The sequence below is a fragment of the Corvus kubaryi genome, unplaced genomic scaffold (assembly GCF_017639235.1).
Source record: "Corvus kubaryi isolate FWS band 111438036 unplaced genomic scaffold, C.kubaryi_AGA036_p1.0 split1-131, whole genome shotgun sequence".
Taxonomy (NCBI): domain Eukaryota; kingdom Metazoa; phylum Chordata; class Aves; order Passeriformes; family Corvidae; genus Corvus; species Corvus kubaryi.
Window position 1 is genome coordinate 2,128,463 of NW_024582073.1, and position 17,793 is coordinate 2,146,255.

The 17,793-nt window shown below is 38.2% G+C and overlaps 1 protein-coding gene across 5 annotated transcripts in view; it reads left to right on the forward strand.

Moving 5' to 3' along the window:
* The window catches only part of MTMR7 (myotubularin related protein 7), a 43,360-nt gene that overhangs the window by 15,528 nt on the left and 10,039 nt on the right, over positions 1–17,793 (forward strand). For 4 of the 5 annotated variants that reach the window (XM_042053751.1, XM_042053752.1, XM_042053753.1 and 1 more), the window contains 5 exons: positions 2,439–2,596; positions 4,182–4,310; positions 7,121–7,255; positions 12,102–12,234; positions 16,968–17,077. In XM_042053751.1, coding sequence (XP_041909685.1) covers positions 2,439–2,596; positions 4,182–4,310; positions 7,121–7,255; positions 12,102–12,234; positions 16,968–17,077 — 665 coding nt within the window. The remainder of the gene's footprint in view (positions 1–2,438; positions 2,597–4,181; positions 4,311–7,120; positions 7,256–12,101; positions 12,235–16,967; positions 17,078–17,793) is intronic. The other variant, XM_042053754.1, reaches the window with a different exon arrangement.

The following is a 17,793-nucleotide window of genomic DNA, read 5'->3' on the forward strand; positions in this document are numbered from 1 at the left end:
ACAAGTTTAGTGACTGACTGCAATGGACAAGAAGGTTTGGGTAAAGAAGATGCAGTAACAGCACTGTGGAATTCTCTCTTTGCATAGTTTAGCTGCACAGTAGTTTTCCTTCTCCAGCAAACTATCTGATTGTGATGTGAGACAGGATAAAATCTTGCCTACCCACTCAAAATTAGAAGGCTCTGATTCAAGCTGAGTCATACGTACCCTGACAGTTGTCTGCTGTGTCATTTTGTCAGGGCATGAAGCTGTACTTTCTTTAGGTAATACAGTTACTCAGCATTAGAAGGCATGCTTTACTCCATGAGCAGATAATTTGACTTATTCAGGCTCTACTTTCCATTCTCTGCCTGTTCTTTTCATTCATTCCTGAGTGAAACTCATGTTGTGTACTTGCTTAACATATGCTATGCTATCTGATGTCCTAGTTACATTAAAGGTGAAGGTTATGCTTGATTTTATTTTTTCTAGAATTTTAATAAAGTCAGACTGTCAGCTGAGTTTGGCCTTTTTGCTTAAGGAAGCCGTATTGGGAAACAGGCTAACCATAAGATACGACATGTTTAATTGCAGGATTGCAGATGTTTATGGCAAAATAACTGTGAAAGATTGGTAAAGGTCCTATCAGTACTGGCAAAGATGTGGCAACTGACCTTTGAGGCACTGATTACTAATACTTGAACATTTTTGTTACCACCTACAGATACCATCATGTGATAATACTTGTAATGTTGAGGCAGGCTTCAGTCATAAATAACCTGGATACATAGGTGGATTTTTAAAGGCTTTCCTTGTGCCTGTGAACAGCAGGTCCTTTGGAAAGAAAATCCAGATGCTTCTGACAACCAAGCAGTAGAAACAGGAGCTCAGATTGCTACCAAAACTCAGCTTGGATTTATGGATTGTGGTAAAACTTTATGTTAACAGATGAGAAATAAACCAGACTGTCTTCCTAATCTATGCCATGCCAGAAGTTTGAAATTAGAGAATACAGAAGGAGTCTAAATTGCTGGAAAGTGTGCAAATTGTTCTCTTTTTTCTCCCTGCTCAAGACTTTGTTGATTGTCAGTATGTTCCTGACAGAGTTAACATGAAGTTTTCTTTCTTTCTGTTCATACTTTTGTGTGTGTATGTATACAATCAATTTAATGACATTTTAAAAGGCAAAACTTAACTTACAGTAGACCTTTAGAAGCCACAATCAAAATAAAAGTAAAGAGTTTCTATAGAAAAAGATGGGAGCATTGTTACTATTATTAGGAGGGGTGTGTGTGTCTTTATTATTTTTATAGCTCTAAGTCCTGTACAGTACAGAACACAGTAGTGTACTAAGATTCTGCTTATTAGGTGTATGCTATTAGAAAAGAAAAGGTAGTATTTAAATTTACTGATTGTAGAGCAAGTGTGTCAGTGGAGAAGTATGAAATCAGAGAGGACTTAGCTTGTGATTTACTTCAGTTCTAAAGTTAAAGATCTGTTGATCAGAAAGTTTTAAGGAACTTTGAGCAACAGAATGAAATATGCCCTTGTGACATAGCAATATCTAAAGTATCGATGAGAACATTAATTTCAAGTTGTGTGCTGGATAGTTACTCATGTCAGTAACAGTTGGGATTCAATGGCAGTGGTGTCTGGCTGCCACTGGTCACCAGGATTAAGACACTCGTTAAATACAGATACAATCCTAAAAAAAGTTCAAAACTCCAGCACCACCAAACTTTCACATACGGTACGTGGTTGAGGGGGACAGGTGGCACAGCTACTTAAACACCTCCCTGGTCATGATAAAATGATTGATGTAGCATATGCTTCTTTTATGCTATTACATGATGTGTATCTCGAATGCTTTTGCTATTAATTCAAGGACAGTATTTTGCAGTCAACAAAACTAAGACTTCATTGGATCTATTAGAAACCTTCCTAATTAGGACCAAGACTACTGAGTTTTTTTCACTTTTGGAAGAATGCACTGCATAGTCCATTGTTCATATTTTTTGTCTTTGCCACAGGACAGATGTTACATTAATAAAGGGACTTCTAAGCTACCTCTAGATAGCAAATTCTTCTGAAGAACAAGTGCTTACTCTGGCACTGACTTCAGTTTTCTTTGGATGAAAGCATGTCCCTGACATTGTGTCTTTGTGCTGGGGAAGGTTTTTACAAATCTACTGAAGACTAGCAGAACAGTATATTTTAAGTAGTACTTCTATTAATGCACATACATTGCAATATATACAAATATCAAAAGAGCATGTACTTTCAAAGTTTTCTTGACAGTAGATATAAACCAGGAATGTTTGCTTTTGTAAAGCAAAATGTACTCTTTTAAAGGAAACTACATCAAGGTCAACACCAAGTTCTGGTTTTGAAGTGTGGTTTCAGGATGAGAAATCTGAAGTTGTTTACTGTTCCTGTTTCTTTGCTTATTTTTTTCCCAGTGAAATATGAAGAGCTGTATTGCTTCTCCTTCAATCCAAAATTAGATAAAGAAGAACGAGAACAAGGCTGGAAGCTCGTGGACCTCAATGAAGAATATAATCGGATGGGTGTTCCAAACAACTATTGGCAGATTAGTGATGTAAACAGAGACTACGGAGTGAGTTGTTGTGATTTTTCTGTTACAGAGGCTGTCTGTACAATAAATCAGCAGCCTGACTGAGGACTACCATAGTGCTTTGTGGCAGCATCTCTTTGTGCTCAGTGCTCTACACACACGTAGTAAGGTGCAGTTCCTCTACTATTTCACATAAAATGGCACACAGAAAGTGAGAGAAAGCATGTGTCTTCATTTAACAGATGTTGAAAGGAAGCACAGAGAATATGGCCACAGTGTTTTAAATGTTAGGGTTTGGCTGCCTGGGAAGAAGTTTAAGTCATACTTAATGTTATGTGTGTGAATAAGAGTTTCCCTGACATGCAGGGCTATGTAAAATTACTATGTGGTCATTTTAAGAAAAAAAATTACTCAAAATAGTGAGCTTGGCAATTTTTTTTCCTCATTGGCTATTCCCACGCTCCTTTTGAAGCCTCTGTGATTGACTGTCAGTGTTTTTCACAGTCATCTTATAGGTCATATATCTTCCTAGCTGCCTGCTGTCCTGCTGTGTTCAGTCGTGTACAATTGAAGGCCTTAGAATTTTAATTAATTGTGAGAAATAATACCCAAGATATTGTTGAAGAAAGTTTGTCCATGCACTCCATTGGTTCTGTTGCTGGAACATACCCATGTTAAGGAAGGACTGTGAAGTTCTCAGAGAAGACTGAATGTGCTGTCAGGGTTTGTTTTCTTTTTGTGAAAATGGGTGGAAAAAAATGTTTGACCTCTTTTAAGATAAAGTGTAGGAAAGATGTCATCATGAATAAAATCCAGTTCACCACAGCCGTAACTTCCACAAGCTCTTCCTTTCCTTTCTCCTTCATTACGTATCTCTTGACTCAGAAAGTAATTTCATCCTGGGCATCCTCAGTGCTTTAGTCATCTCAGAAAGTCAAAGGGAGATACTGAATATCCTTTTGACCCCAGTCAAAATGCTTCAGACAATATCAGGAAAAGGGGGTAAAACCAGGATTTCATCTGTGGTCTCACTTGTCTCCAGAGGGAATCTGGGGCTTTTTTTGCAGGCTCATCAGGTTCCTCTCCGAAGTGGTAGGCATTGTCAGGGCTGCTTGCCTTTTGGTAACTTCATTTCATGTGGCTTAGTTTCTTGTCTCCATGTCCCTATTTTTGTCCTTTTTTTTATTATCAATTTTTCCAAAAAATTTGGCTCTATTGTCCCCTCCCATTGTTGTCCCCTCCCAGCAGAATGTTTGAGAACTTCACCCACTCCCATCCTTACTCCCAAATTCTGCTACAGAGGGCACTGCAGTTGTAAATACAACCTTGCTATATGTAATGATAAACCTTTTCTGGTATGAATGAATGTGTGTTAAACCTGTCCTCAACAAGGCGTGAATTAACATTTGGAAATACAGCCCTTTAACCCTTTTGCTTCAGTTTTGCCATGTGTAAGTTAGGATTAATACTTTCCATCTTGGAAAGAACATTTTGAGCAATGTCAGTGATATGTATACAATAATGACAGAATATCCCTGAGGTTTGAGTTCCTTGATATTTTGTTTTTGCTGTGGAAATGGCTAATGATACTTGTACTTTGTAGATCAAGCAGAGTTTGCTTTCACAGGTCTGTGACTCCTATCCTACAGAAGTCTATGTACCAAAGTCTGCAACTGCACACATCATAGTGGGGAGTTCTAAATTTCGGAGCCGAAGGCGTTTCCCAGCTCTTTCCTACTACTGCAAGGGTAACAATGTAAGTGGGAATTTGTAGCCTTGGAGTGTTTGCTTATTTTGGCTTTGGTCTCATAATTCTTCTAGTAAGGTTTTGCAAGAAGAAATCAGTGTTTATTTAATTAAAAAAAATTATTAGTGTAGTCTGGTTAGTGTGGTTAGTTCATTAATAGGCATTAATAGACATTTAATGCAGACATATAAACCCAGTTTCATCATCCAGCTAGCACAAAAAATATGTGATCTCTGTATCACAATGAAGTGGAGTAGTACAAGAGGCATTGAGACATGGGTGGCAGAGCAGTGAAGGCCAGTAGCAGGGAGCCTAGTAGGTGACTGGGAGGAGAACAGAGCAGTTTTGGATCTGGTAGCTTGAGAGCAAGTTGAGGAGTTGAAAAAGTATACTTGCATCAGTTGGAGAATCAGGAGTAGCTTTTCAAGAAAAGATCTGTGAAGAGACACAGAAAGGATGGATATAAGAGCTACTAGATGTTGGCTGAGCAGTATGTTGTGGGTTTGCTGAAGAGACTCTCCTTGTCTGCAAGAGTGAGGGGTTCCACCTTCCCCTCTCCATAGCAAATATTCTCAGGGCTGAGCAAGGATCTGCTTCACTTGTCTGTAATCATTTGGAAGAAAACCCTGCACCTAGACTATTTGCATTTCTGTTTCTGGCAGCTGAGGTGAGGAAGGAGACTGAAGGATCCCACAAACTGGGTGTTTTTACTTTTGTGCTCCAGCCCCTTAGGGACAGGCTTAGCTCAGCTGTCATTACCAGTTAGGAGAATGGTGTCCCCTTTGTACTCTCAAAGGATCTGTGTGACTCCTGCTTCAGTCCAGAGTGGCACTGAGAGGTCTTCCCTAGCACTCAGGGATGGTCAGGACATTCCAAGAGATAGAGCTAGTCTGGGATTACAGGGCATCTGTAGTGCTTGCCACACAGGATGGGACATACTTCTGCAGAATGTCACAAGCAGGAGTCATAAGCTACAATCTCCATGGAAATCTTGCCTTTACAGCAGCCCCTATCATAGATTTGAGCTTCAGAAGAAAGGAACAAGACATTATTTTCACTCCTTTACCCTGCATTTTTTTTCCACTCATTTACCCTGCATCAGAGCATTGCTTCCATAAAGATCTATGAATTTTACAATGCAAGTGGAGAATAGGAAGATTTAAAGAGTAAATACAATCTCAGCATAAATTACATATTATTTTTAACATTTTGTTAAGGTGAAACTTCTCAGAGTTAATCACTTTGCATATCAATTATGTCCAAATATAGATACCTAGGATTCAAAACACTTGGACATTTCTAAATCTCAGTGAAAGAAAAGGTCTCAGGGTCAAGTAGATTCCAATATATAGTAATTCAGCTTGGATGAGTTTCATGTTTCAGCCTGAATGTTTTCCCTGTTGTGGTTGGAGTTCAGGTTAAGGTTCAAAATACCAGGATCTGAAGTATTGTGTTTACTCCTGGATCCATCATAGTTTAAAGAGCTAGGAAAAGCAATGTTGAAGGAAATACCTCCTTGTGAGTTTGGAGGTTGCCATGAGTTGCCAGCAAATAGAGTAATGGGCAGGAGAGGGGTAAGATTTAAAATGCTCACAGCAGTTTGGGAAGAGCCTGCTGCACACAGAGGAGACAGGTACCACTCATTCAGTTTTTCAAATCCAGAACTTTCACATAGCTCCTTTGTCCTGACAAATTCAGTGGTGATGTGACACCTCTGCGTCCTACATGGTCTGTGTAAATATGATAAGATCAAAGTCTGGAACTGTCTGTTCAGCTTATGCAATAGCACATAATAAATCACTGGAATATGTGATGATCAGAAGATTAGACTCTAAATAGAAATAACCTGTCTGCAAAACCATTAATGAAGTATGAACAGTGTCTCACACAATTCTGGGTTTCTCTCTTAAAGAGCCATACTTTACTAACTACTGATAATTCAAAGATGTGACTGAAAAAAGCATGTCCTTTCTCACAGTAATAAATAATTTGTAGGACAGCCTGCCCAGGTTGTGACCTTGAGCAGGCAGATTCTCTTCATGCTTGTGCTCAGTGCTTAGGAAGTGCATATATTATCCCCTTGCCTTCTACAAATCTAGCTGTCCTCTGCCTAGCAAAAATAAAAATCTCCCTGCACACCCATTTCACATTTTGTTTCTTCTTTCCTGGTTTCGTCTGGAGGTCTGATCCTGATGGGTCTGTGGAGAAGCTCTCTTGCCTCCTTCAATAGCCCTGCTTAATGCAAGTACTCCAGGAGTCAGGCTGCTTGACCCACTTCTTGTGCAGTACGGTCTTTTTCCAGAGGCAGTGCTAAAAATACACAACAATTGGTAATCTGGCTGCATGTTACACATTTTTGTTTCCTGGTCTCATGGTGTCAGGCTGTTCAGTAAAGCGGGCACTGGTATAGGTTGGGTGTAATCTGTCTCGTACCTGGTAAGTGTGAGTGACAGTGCAAAAGGACCTATTCATTATGTTATATCAATGTTCTCATGATTTCAAGGCTGTAGTCATCCTTGAGGTATCACCTTTCAGGAGTTATTCCACATTAGGGAAATACAATACTTAAAATAGCTCTAAAATTTGCATTCAAAACTAGGCTTGGGCCAATGGGGTTGTATTGTTTTAATATCTCCTTGCCTTTTTAAGAATAATGTATACATTAATATGTAATTAATTTTACCATTCTGCCTTTCTCATGTAACTGTACATCTATGCAAACATCTAATGATCTGGTTTTGTAAATGCTTCTGGATGCTAAACAATTTCTACTTTATAATTATGTTAGGTTTTTTGTTTGTTTGTCTGCTTTTCTGCAGGCCTCCATATGTAGAAGCAGCCAGCCTTTATCTGGCTTTAGTGCTCGATGCCTTGAGGATGAACAGATGCTCCAGGCCATTAGAAAAGCCAATCCAGGAAGTGATTTCATATATGTTGTTGACACTCGGCCCAAAGTAAGTACATTAAATTTCTTGCACATAGCAAGACTGACTCTGGGCTGAATAGGTTAGGGAAGATACACAATCTAAGTGACTGATCAAGTCACTTCTGATCTTAGATGCACCTGTGTAACTTCACAGGTACATGAGGATTTATCAGGGGAATCCTGACTAGAAACCTTGACCACATTATTATCTCTGGGAGAATTTTCTCCTTTACACTGAACCTTTCCCTTTTCTTGTTCTTAGCAAAATGTCAAGATACAGAAAAGTAAATAACGTGTAATTGTAACTGTTTACACATGCAAAGGAGCTATCAAGTAAGTATATTTCTGATGAGACTGCAAAAAATAATTCCCATTATAAAATGTATTTACAGTTGTTTGTAATGTTGCAAACCTCTGCCTGCTTATACTATAATTTTCCATGCACGATTTCTCCTGGAAGTGAGAAAATTCCAATGACCTCTGCACAAGGCTAAGGAAAGACAAGTTACTGAGATGACAAGAATGGAAGAGACCTTTAAATATCTCCAGCACTTTGGTGGTTTTGAGAGAGAATCTGAAATGTGATAAGTAGTGACATCAGATGCCATATCTATAACTGATTAAAAGCCTCTGGCCAAGATAAAAGCTTTAGAAAAAAATATGGAGAAATATAGAAACTCAGTAATGACCTAGAAGAGGTTGGAAGCTAAAAAAACATTGTATCCAAATTGTGATGCTAGCAAACAGCTCAAGGTGATAAAGACTAGATAGACTTCAGCATCTGGAGGAGGTAGTAGGGATATATATATTCTTTATTGCACTATCAGCAACTTTCCCCTTTTAGTTACCAAAGCCTCTGAAGAAAAGAAACTAAAGAAGCAAATCTCCACAAAATCCCTTGTAGGTGTAGGATTAGCTATAGCATGGGAAAAGGAAAAATGAGAATAAATGAGGAAAAGGAACAAGGAAGCTGTTTCAGTATCCTGAGATCAGAAGACAGAGCCTGAAAGGTCAAGGTGGGTAAAGCTGAGAAACATGAGAAATGGAGTGAGGAAGGGCAGAGCTGGGGCAGATACGAGGAACCTGCATGGCTGGTGACTGAAGACATGGGTGTTGGTGGGGAGGTGCTGTGAGTGCTCACGGTTCTAATGGGAGGCAGTAGCCAGAAAATGAGGGCCTTGGCATGTCTCATTTACCCAAGTCTCACCAAGGATTGTGTAATCTGGTAACTGCTTTGACCTTCAGTTCCCTCTTTTTTATTGGGAAGATGAAGATGCTACCAGCTTACTTATGGTCCTGAAGCAAGTGAATTGTGATGAGCACTAGGAAAGGATCGGTACCATTGTGTTCAGAATGGGTGTTAGCTATGAAGTACAGACCTAGCTGCCTAAATAATGCTTGTTTAACAGTTTTCTGTATGTAATAATAGTTACAGCTTGTTTCCTCTCTGATGGTATTGGTACTCTTCCCTATTTAAGGCTGTCTTTGACTGATGGGATTTATTGCTAATGACTTACTGGCTATTAATAATGTTTTACCAGGTATTAACAGGAAGGAGCTGTCCTTTAATTTTTAATAAAATTAAAGGATGGGTCCTACCTGTTAATACCTGGTAAATTACTTTGAGACATCTTCTGTGTGTAGTGGAAAAAGCCCATACTTTGTGGAGGGTGTGGAGAGACTGAAAGTGGCTCACTTAGCCATGAATGCCAGCATATTTCCAGCAATGCTGGCTTCTTCAGGAGCCAGTTAGGAGATGAAGACTGTTTATTTTCACTGAACTTCTCTGTAAAAAAAAAGTTTTGATGTAAAGAAGTTTGTATACCAGATTCCTACTTCTCTCTGCGCAGCAAAAATGGACAGATCTACAAAGCTCCTGTGATCCCAGATGCCTTGTTACAATTTTGCACATGAAAATGCATTTATAAATCTAGAACATACAGCAAGGGATAGGGATCGGTGGAAGCAGTTCCTGGCATTCCTCAGGGAACCTTTAGCAAATGTAAAGATAAGATATCAAGGCTGGTAGAAGGCTTCCCATTCCCATCGGCGGCTACAAAACTGTTTGCCTTATATCTCATAAGAACCAGTTCCTTGCAAAGATCGTGAATGTTGATGGATCCTTCAATTCAACATTCCCAAGTGCTTTTCCCTCATTGCACTTGATAAGTTTCAAAACAAAATATTTGTCTGTGGAAGAAAGCTTTGTTTCCACTTCATTTGGATATAGCAGGATGACCAAATGCAACTTTAAAAAGCCACTGTCATTCCTCTATGTGATCACAGAATAAGCTAATATAAACTTACTGTTTATGAGTAAAACACATTAGTTGTATAATCTTTATAGCAAGACACAGCTTGGTTATCCCCCAGATTAAAGAAAATGGCAGGAAATCTTGCAAGTGAGGTCTTTTACCTTTAGAGGCTGTATCGTCATATTCACTGAGATTAATCAAGTATATGCACAATTTAGAGAGCTTCACAACCACTACTTTAAGAGCAACAGATGGAATTTTGGTAGATGATGTGGAAAACTTGTTAGTAAATATTGTGGCAGCTGCAAAGTTTGGCAACTGACAGTATTTAAAATAAATGAGTGTCAGAAAGCCTTGCAATTTAACCTTATATTTATTTACTTTTAAAGAGTGCTATTTCAGATTGTCGTTTAAGAAAGGATATTTGTGATAAAATTGCTCTGCTGCAGAAACAGTTAATGGTATTTATGTGCTGAGTACTAGGTTAGTTAGAGGATAGATATTTTCCGTTTAGGGTTTCAGGGGTTTGTGGTGGCTGAGACTTGTGTACAGATCTTTCTTCCAGAAGCTATAGGCTACTGCAGAGAGAGACTGCCTCATTTTGTTTGTACAAGAACACTGATGTCAACTTCAAAAGAGAAAGATTAGGATTTAGCAGATAATTTCTATCTTTGTAGCAAGTCACACTGAGGACTTTGTCCTTAATTGACATGCTGTTCACAGGCTGTATCTTTTTTCATTGTCCATTGATAGTAAAAACATTAGCAGGCTGTTGATTGATAGACAAGAATGGGGTTTTTTTCTTGTGCTCTTTCCTGAACTGCATACTATAAGTTAAAAGAAATTTTCCCCAAGATTGGAATAAATCAAAAATGCTGGTATTTTGCCCAGGTTTCTATCCAGAGTGTGGTTCCTTCTGTTTTATCATGAAATTCGTGCAATGTTTCAATTCCTAATGGTGTTCATTGTAACTTTGTAACAAATGTAACTTTTTAGCTCTTTCCTTTGAAAGTTAAGATATCAGGTTTGGCCCTTGGAAGCCTCTTTTGACATATAAGGTAAAAAAGCTAGGGTTGTTATCTTGGTTGGAAGGAGATGGCATCAGACAATCAGTCCCCAGTTGTGTGTATTGGCTCCAAATTAAAGTTGAATATTGGGAGTATGTGTGTTTGGGGTGGAAGAGGTCAGAAAAGGCGACATTCTTGTATATCCCATGATGCCATTAGCTAAGCACTAAAATATATTACTGTGAGTTTCAGCTGTGACCACAGAAGCAGCGAATCAATAGTACTGCCTGCACTATTGGGAAATAAACTGGAGACAGAGTTATCTGCATAGCCTCTTGGCCCCTTCTTTTACTTTTTCATGAGCATTGGCTCTCACTGAAATGAAGAAAAGTCACTTTTTGTCCAGTCAATATCCTTTATTATTTATTTCTTAAATCTTTCCTGAGCAGAAGCTGTTAGCTGTGCTTTGAGGCATGGAGGTTCTGCCACTTGAGCTGCTTTGTCACTCTCAGAGCCTTCATATTTCTTGGGAAGTTCAAAGGTCCCACAGCCTTACAGCATGAATTTCACAGAAAAACAGGGACTTTATGCAAAAAGACAATTTCTTTCTATTTTACAGTGAGATTTTGCTACAGGAATTTTTTTAAAAAGTAAGTAGGTACTTAGTAAAAAAAAAAAAATTTTTAAGAAAAACCTATCAAAGAAAAAGTAAAAGTACTTAATTAATTTCTATCAGCTCTAGTTTTCAGCCCAAAGATCAAAATTTGGCATAAGGAGCTTGGCAGATAGTTTTGCTTCCCACCCAAGGATTCCAAAAGGGGGGAGAATAAGCATTAACCCCATCCTTAATTTTATGCTTGGGAAAACTGAGCTAAAGAAATATTTAGTAACTGTCCCATGCCAGGAAGCAAGCAACAGATTCGAAGATGAAACTTCAACTTCCAACTGAAAGTATTTTTACTGAAGCACAGCAACTCCTTTGATAGCACTGCATTGCAGATGAAAATATTTGTGGTGATGCTGTCAATTCAAATATTTTGTAGTTTTACATAAGAGCCAAGATACTATAAAAGTAGGGAAAACTACTCCAACTCCCTCTTCATTATTGCAAGCTTCAAAGAAGTAAGCTTTATCAGCTTTTGGATGATTTGAGCAGTAAAATGCAGTAACTTGGGCAACCTTACTGCACAAGTGTGCACATGCTATGAAACAGTGGCATGGAAGATGGGACACTGCCACCTCCTGGGTACATTCTGCTAGTAAACATGATGTTGATCCAATATAAAAGCAGAACAGCTTTTTAAAACCAAATTAAAACCTTTATGCTCTTGCAGAGGAACCCTATCTAGGCTGTGGGGTTTTTGTGTTTAACCTCACTAATGACATTTCACTCCAAGTGTGTGAAACAGGGATATCAGAGACTCAGCAGCCCAGTGCCCTGCAATAGGCTGTAAACAGATCCCCGATTCATAGCCCCTTGTGTTGACACTGTGACAAATGCTTCCTATTTGTGCCTGACTTAAACCCCTCTGATTTATTGCTGTAGACCACAAGGTTTGTTTTGAAAGGATTCTGCTACTGGTTTTCATCCAATTTTCCCTATGTTTTTCAGCTCAACGCAATGGCAAACAGAGCAGCAGGGAAGGGATATGAAAATGAAGACAACTACTCCAACATCAAGTTTCAGTTCATAGGCATCGAGAACATCCATGTCATGAGAAATAGTCTGCAGAAAATGCTTGAAGGTAATACTCCCCTTCACTGGAATCTAGAGGAAAGAGTTGATCCTTCTGTCAAACAAATCAGAATAGCTGCTCTGAAATCAGCAGCAGTGAAAAGGAGTATGAAAAGTACTCTTTGCCTGTTGCAGCTGCATGCAGCTGCCTGCTGGCTAATGGGACTTGTGCAAGGGAGCATCATGGCAAATATTGATTGGTGATTTCTTAATTGTGAAAACACCTTGTTTCCTGGCTGAAATCCTGATATCATTTAGTTTAATGATAAAATTAATTTTAATTCAGTGCACATTACTGCTACTATGTCATTTTTTGAAATTTACATTTTGATAATAAAATTTAAAAAATCCCTTAGACCTGACTTTAAGGCTAGTGGAAAATACAGATTGATTTTTTTTTAAAGCTCAGAAAAACTGTGGTTTGGTTTTCATATAAGGTAGTCATGCATTTTGGACTGTGAATTTTAACAGAAACTCATTCATGCCCTGTATAGAACATATCACATCAGGTCTATTAATGAAATTAATTCACAGTCAGTGGGTGTAACTATTCATCACCTTCAATATCCCATGGAAATTAATAACAATTGCCTTATAAATACTTAGCAGTATATAAACCAGCAAATCTGTTCTGCCATTTCATATTTGCAGTACATAACTGTATAGGGGTCATCTGGGAAAAGAGCAAGGATAAATAAGCCATCCTTGACCCTCACTGGCTTGCTGATTTTTAACAAGCAAATAGTAAATAGTGCTCACTCCACTGTGTCTCAGTATTTACTTCATGTACATAAATAACAACTTCCATCATCTCCTGGATCAGCTTCATCTGTCTTATTCTTGATTTCATGCTCTGCCCATGCTCTTTTACTCTTCGTCTGTCTCCCATCGAGTGTATGCAATTGTAAATTTGAAATCTAAGAAGGGCTTAAATTTTCCATGATAGGAAAACCATGCTCTGTTTTCAAATAAGAGCATTTTATGGAAAGCAGCATTAAATTGTTTTGCAGGTAAAACACTCCCTCTCTTCATCAGAGTTTTCTTGGCCTAAGGGTCTCAGGTAGGAAAACAGAAGGATTTTTTGTTCACTATCAAGTCTTGTTTGGATAGGAGGGAGGCTGGGTGAGTAAACAGGTCCCTTTATTTGTTCAGCTCAAGACTATCAAAGTTAAAATAGTAAACAACCAGCCTGGCTGTATGGGAAGTACTGTGTATAATTTTTGAGCCAAAAGTTCATGAGACCGGCCCATGGCCCAACCTTGCATGTAACAAGGTAATTCCTAAGCAGCACTTCAGGCTGCTTGGGGGACACAAATTCTTAGCATCTATTTTCAAATGAGCCATATAGTTAAAACATCTGCTTTTTTCCTGGTTTTATGTTTGCTGTATTGAAATCTCACATGCATCAACCTGACTGATAATATTAGAAATCAGAGAAGTACTTTTTAAAAGAAAAATCTTATGACTTTCAGTGTGTCAGGGCTTTCCTTATGTAAGATGCTGTGTAGTTTTTATCTTTTTCCATTTGTATGTGTCCCTTAATCTCTTTTTCTGGTGATCTTTTACCTGACTTGAGCATACAAAGAGACCTAGAACCAAAAAGGCTGTCAAGGATGATGATAACACACATTTAATATGGCTTTAAATTTTTATCAAGGAATACCTAGATAATATATCAATAATTATCAATTACTGGTGTATTATCAATATCAAAAATATATAAATAATTAAAAGAATACATAAATAAGATAGCAATATCACTGTACCTATGTGAATCTTAAGTAAAACATCACACTACACTATAAACTTTACAGAATGGGTCTGCTGCTCATGATCTGTTGTAAGATTTTATAAGGTGCATAAAAACCTTTGAAAAGGCAAATGAGGCTGATGAAAACTGATTTTAGTTTATTGTGAGCTGTATTGTTGCTTGGAAGTGTACAGCATGAAAAAAGGACATCAAGATATAATTGGCCAGATGTATTGCTGAAATGCAAGGCCAGTTTCGTTGAATTTACTGGTACTAAGCAGAAGTGTAGAGCAAAGGATCTTCACATGCCAGATTGCAGGTTATTTTCAATATACAATTTTAAATAACTTCCAATACTGAGAAAATTTGAAAAAAATTATTATTCAGTTTTCCATTAAGAAATGCACTTATATTAGGAATGTATTAATTTCAATTATGATTTTTGGGAAAAAGCTGAGAAAATTAAATTTATACTTATGAAAATGTAAATATTTGAGTAGGTAAAAAAATTTGTTTCAGTTTTGTGATTTTACTGACTTTAATTCAAGACAATTTATCTTACTTCAACATATATTTACCCTGGTTTAATGTTAATTTTTGACAAACTATACCAGCATTATAAAATTATTAATTTTTAGAATAAGATTTTTTTCAGAATATGCAAAAAATGTTGAGATTTGACTGTACTAGGGAAGTAAAATGCATTTCAACATGATGGAATTTCCTTTCAGAGAAAAAAAAAATTGTCTCTGCTGCCTTTACGGCTTTTTATTTTTCTCCATTTATAGATAGGTCTATGTGAAGAACTTTGAGATAATTTTGATCCTGTCCACAACCTCCTTGAAATAATTTTTAACATTAGAAGGACATTACACAGGGACTTTTCTCGATAAAGATCCAAGGGCTGCCTGAGGCTGCTATTTGGCGTTTGGGATGGGGTGGGTTGTGCAGCACACCCAGGGGCCAGCTGGGACCTGACCCCTGTGTGTTGTGCACTGAGGTGATGGCCTCACATGCTCCCTGTTTGTATTTGAACAGCAAATACGAGCTTCTCCTCCCCTCATACCAGGAGCAGCACTTGCTGATGTAGGAGCAGCCCTCTGATCCTTGGACTTCTGTGACAGAGCAGCCAATAGGAAAACCTGTGGGTTTGGCCCACAGCAAGTACTCCTTCCTCTACTTATGGCTGTCCTGCCAGAAATGGGACTAGTCCAGCATACTCCTCTGGTACTTTTGCTGGTGGAAGAGGCAGTTTCCAACATGTGTCCTGTTTCTTCCTCCCATCCAGGAGGTATGGGTTCCTCATATCCAGGGATATGGGTGCATTGCTGGAATTCCCAGAGCTCTGCCCAGCAGCTCTTTATTTTCCCGTGCATACACTGTGGATGAAGCAGGCCATATTTCTCAAAGATTTTGGTACCTTTTCTGCCTTTTCCCCTAAGGATAAGCCTCATAACTGAATTCATAATTGAACTCAGTGTTAAGGTCCAGATCAGTTGCCAAAGTCATGCGAAATATACAGGGTATGCATTTAGGACAGTATGAACTTTGCTCAGTGAAGTGGTCAGTAAATATTGACTGCAATTTGGGAGTGGGAATGAGCAAAGCACTGTTTCAGCCTTACCTTGGGCTTTTGTAAACAGAGACAGCAGCTTCAGCCAGAATTCAGCCACTAATTGGTCATGCTCCCATCTGCACAGGAACATTAATCATATGGAAAGCTGTTTGCTTTCAGTGCTGCTATCTCTGCATCTTTATAAATATCCTTCCAAAATTACTTTTAAAATAACCATCTGGAAGGGGCCTTGCATATAAACATTGCAAGACTTTGTATGGACACATTAGGCCATTTTGCTTCTGAACTAAATGGAGTTAGGACAGTCAGATAGGTCAGATATGGTGTAAACTCTGGCTTGTAAAATTAAATTTCAATTACCCCGAAGGAAACTGAAGCTATGCCAGGGGCCAAAATGGCTGTAAATAACTGAGTCTTTTAAGATTTCCAGACCACAAGAGACTTACTAAGACATTAGTAATTGACAGATCATACATTAACTCAGTAAAAGTCATGATGTTTTTCACGGTACTCTGAAAATTAATTTCAGTGGCTAATATATTTTTCCTTAAAAGACAGTATAACTCTACATGGATCAAAATAAAGATGTAGTCTATTTGTGGGGCGAATTTAATATCTCACTGTTGAAAATAGATTGCACTAAATTTCATTGAGTATTTGTTCTGCTGGATTGAGGTACCTGATTGAGATTCTGATTGCTTTTTTTGTTCTGATGCCACAAACTCTGTAATATTACAAAATGGATGCTTGGATACAGCAGGAAAGGAACTTAGAGTAGAAACCGAGAGATTGTTATTTTTTTCTTCAAATGTGGCATAGAGTTTGGAAGATTTTCAGGAAAATATTTTCTTTGATGGATTATGTCTTGTCCTCACTATCAGAATACTTTTTGACTTCAAGTGAAGCTTTAGTAAGGTTTAACTCAGGGATGAAGAACTGTAGAGTGAACCACTAACTCAACCACCATCATCTGTGGTGATGCTGGGAGCAGGAGGCAGTGGCACCATTTAGGTGTCTGTCTGCCTGTCCAACAGCAAAAATCAAATGCTTTCTGTTTCCAAGTCCTCATGATTAAATACACCAACTCCTCCCAGGGGTTTGAAAACTTCACTCCCAACACAACCTTGGAAAATGCATGCTTCATAGAAGGATAGATTTGGATTTGTTTGCAATAGGCTTTATGACAGCTTCTCTTTTTAAATTAAATCAGTATATTGGGTGAAATTTGACCCAGCCCCATTTCTTAAATATATGTGTTTCTCAAAGGTTAAGTTTGACTGTGAAGTTGTCCTTCTTTTCAAAAGATGCATGTTTTACACAGGAAATATCTGAAGAAGAGAGAACTCTGAGGCTCAACAGTCAGTGAAGCTTAAGGAACTCTAATTACTATAAATGTTATACGTGTCTTATTTTGCAGTTTGTGAGCTGAAATCACCTTCGATGAGTGACTTTCTGTGGGGCCTGGAGAATTCTGGCTGGCTGAAGCACATCAAAGCCATTATGGATGCTGGCATTTTTATTGCAAAGGTAAAGTGTATAAAATGAGCTACTGTGTTATCACCTCTGAGTTATCAGGCAACCAGCTAAATTCACCTCCTGAACCAACTCCTGTGTATTACCATAGCCAAACTCTCTAGCAGCTTCTACTTTTATATATCTGAGAACTTTTACAGAAAACAGTTTTGGCTTTAATAAGAAATTATTTCCCCTAATCCCCCCTAAAGTAATATAGACATTTGTCATCTACCAGCAGTAGCTTAAATTTTATTACCCCCTACCTTGTGCTCTGGCTTTTTACTGCTTCAATTCTTATTTCTGAGATTGCTATTACAATTTCTTATCGGCCATTTTATTCACATGACCTGCTGCACAAAACTATACAGATAAAACTTCATGGATTTCCCTCCTCACTAACTGCTTGTTTCTCTTGCATTGCTTCTTCCTTCTCAGAAGGCAACTGTAGTTTCTTACCCAAACAGCAGCTGTGGGATACATACATGTATTGCTACTCCCAGCCCTACTACCTTTCATTAGCTCGTAGAAATAAGGTCATTTACATTAGCTTTGCTAGTTTTTTCCCAATGGCTGGTCTTATTATCCTTTGTCCATATGCTTGCTAGCCCAGTGCCTTTTGACCTGTTCTTGTTTGTATGGTTCCCAGTTCTCAGTTCTTGGTCTTCTGCCCACAGGGGTTCTATTTTGGTAGAATTTACTTGTCTCTTGAGATAAACATAGATAATTTA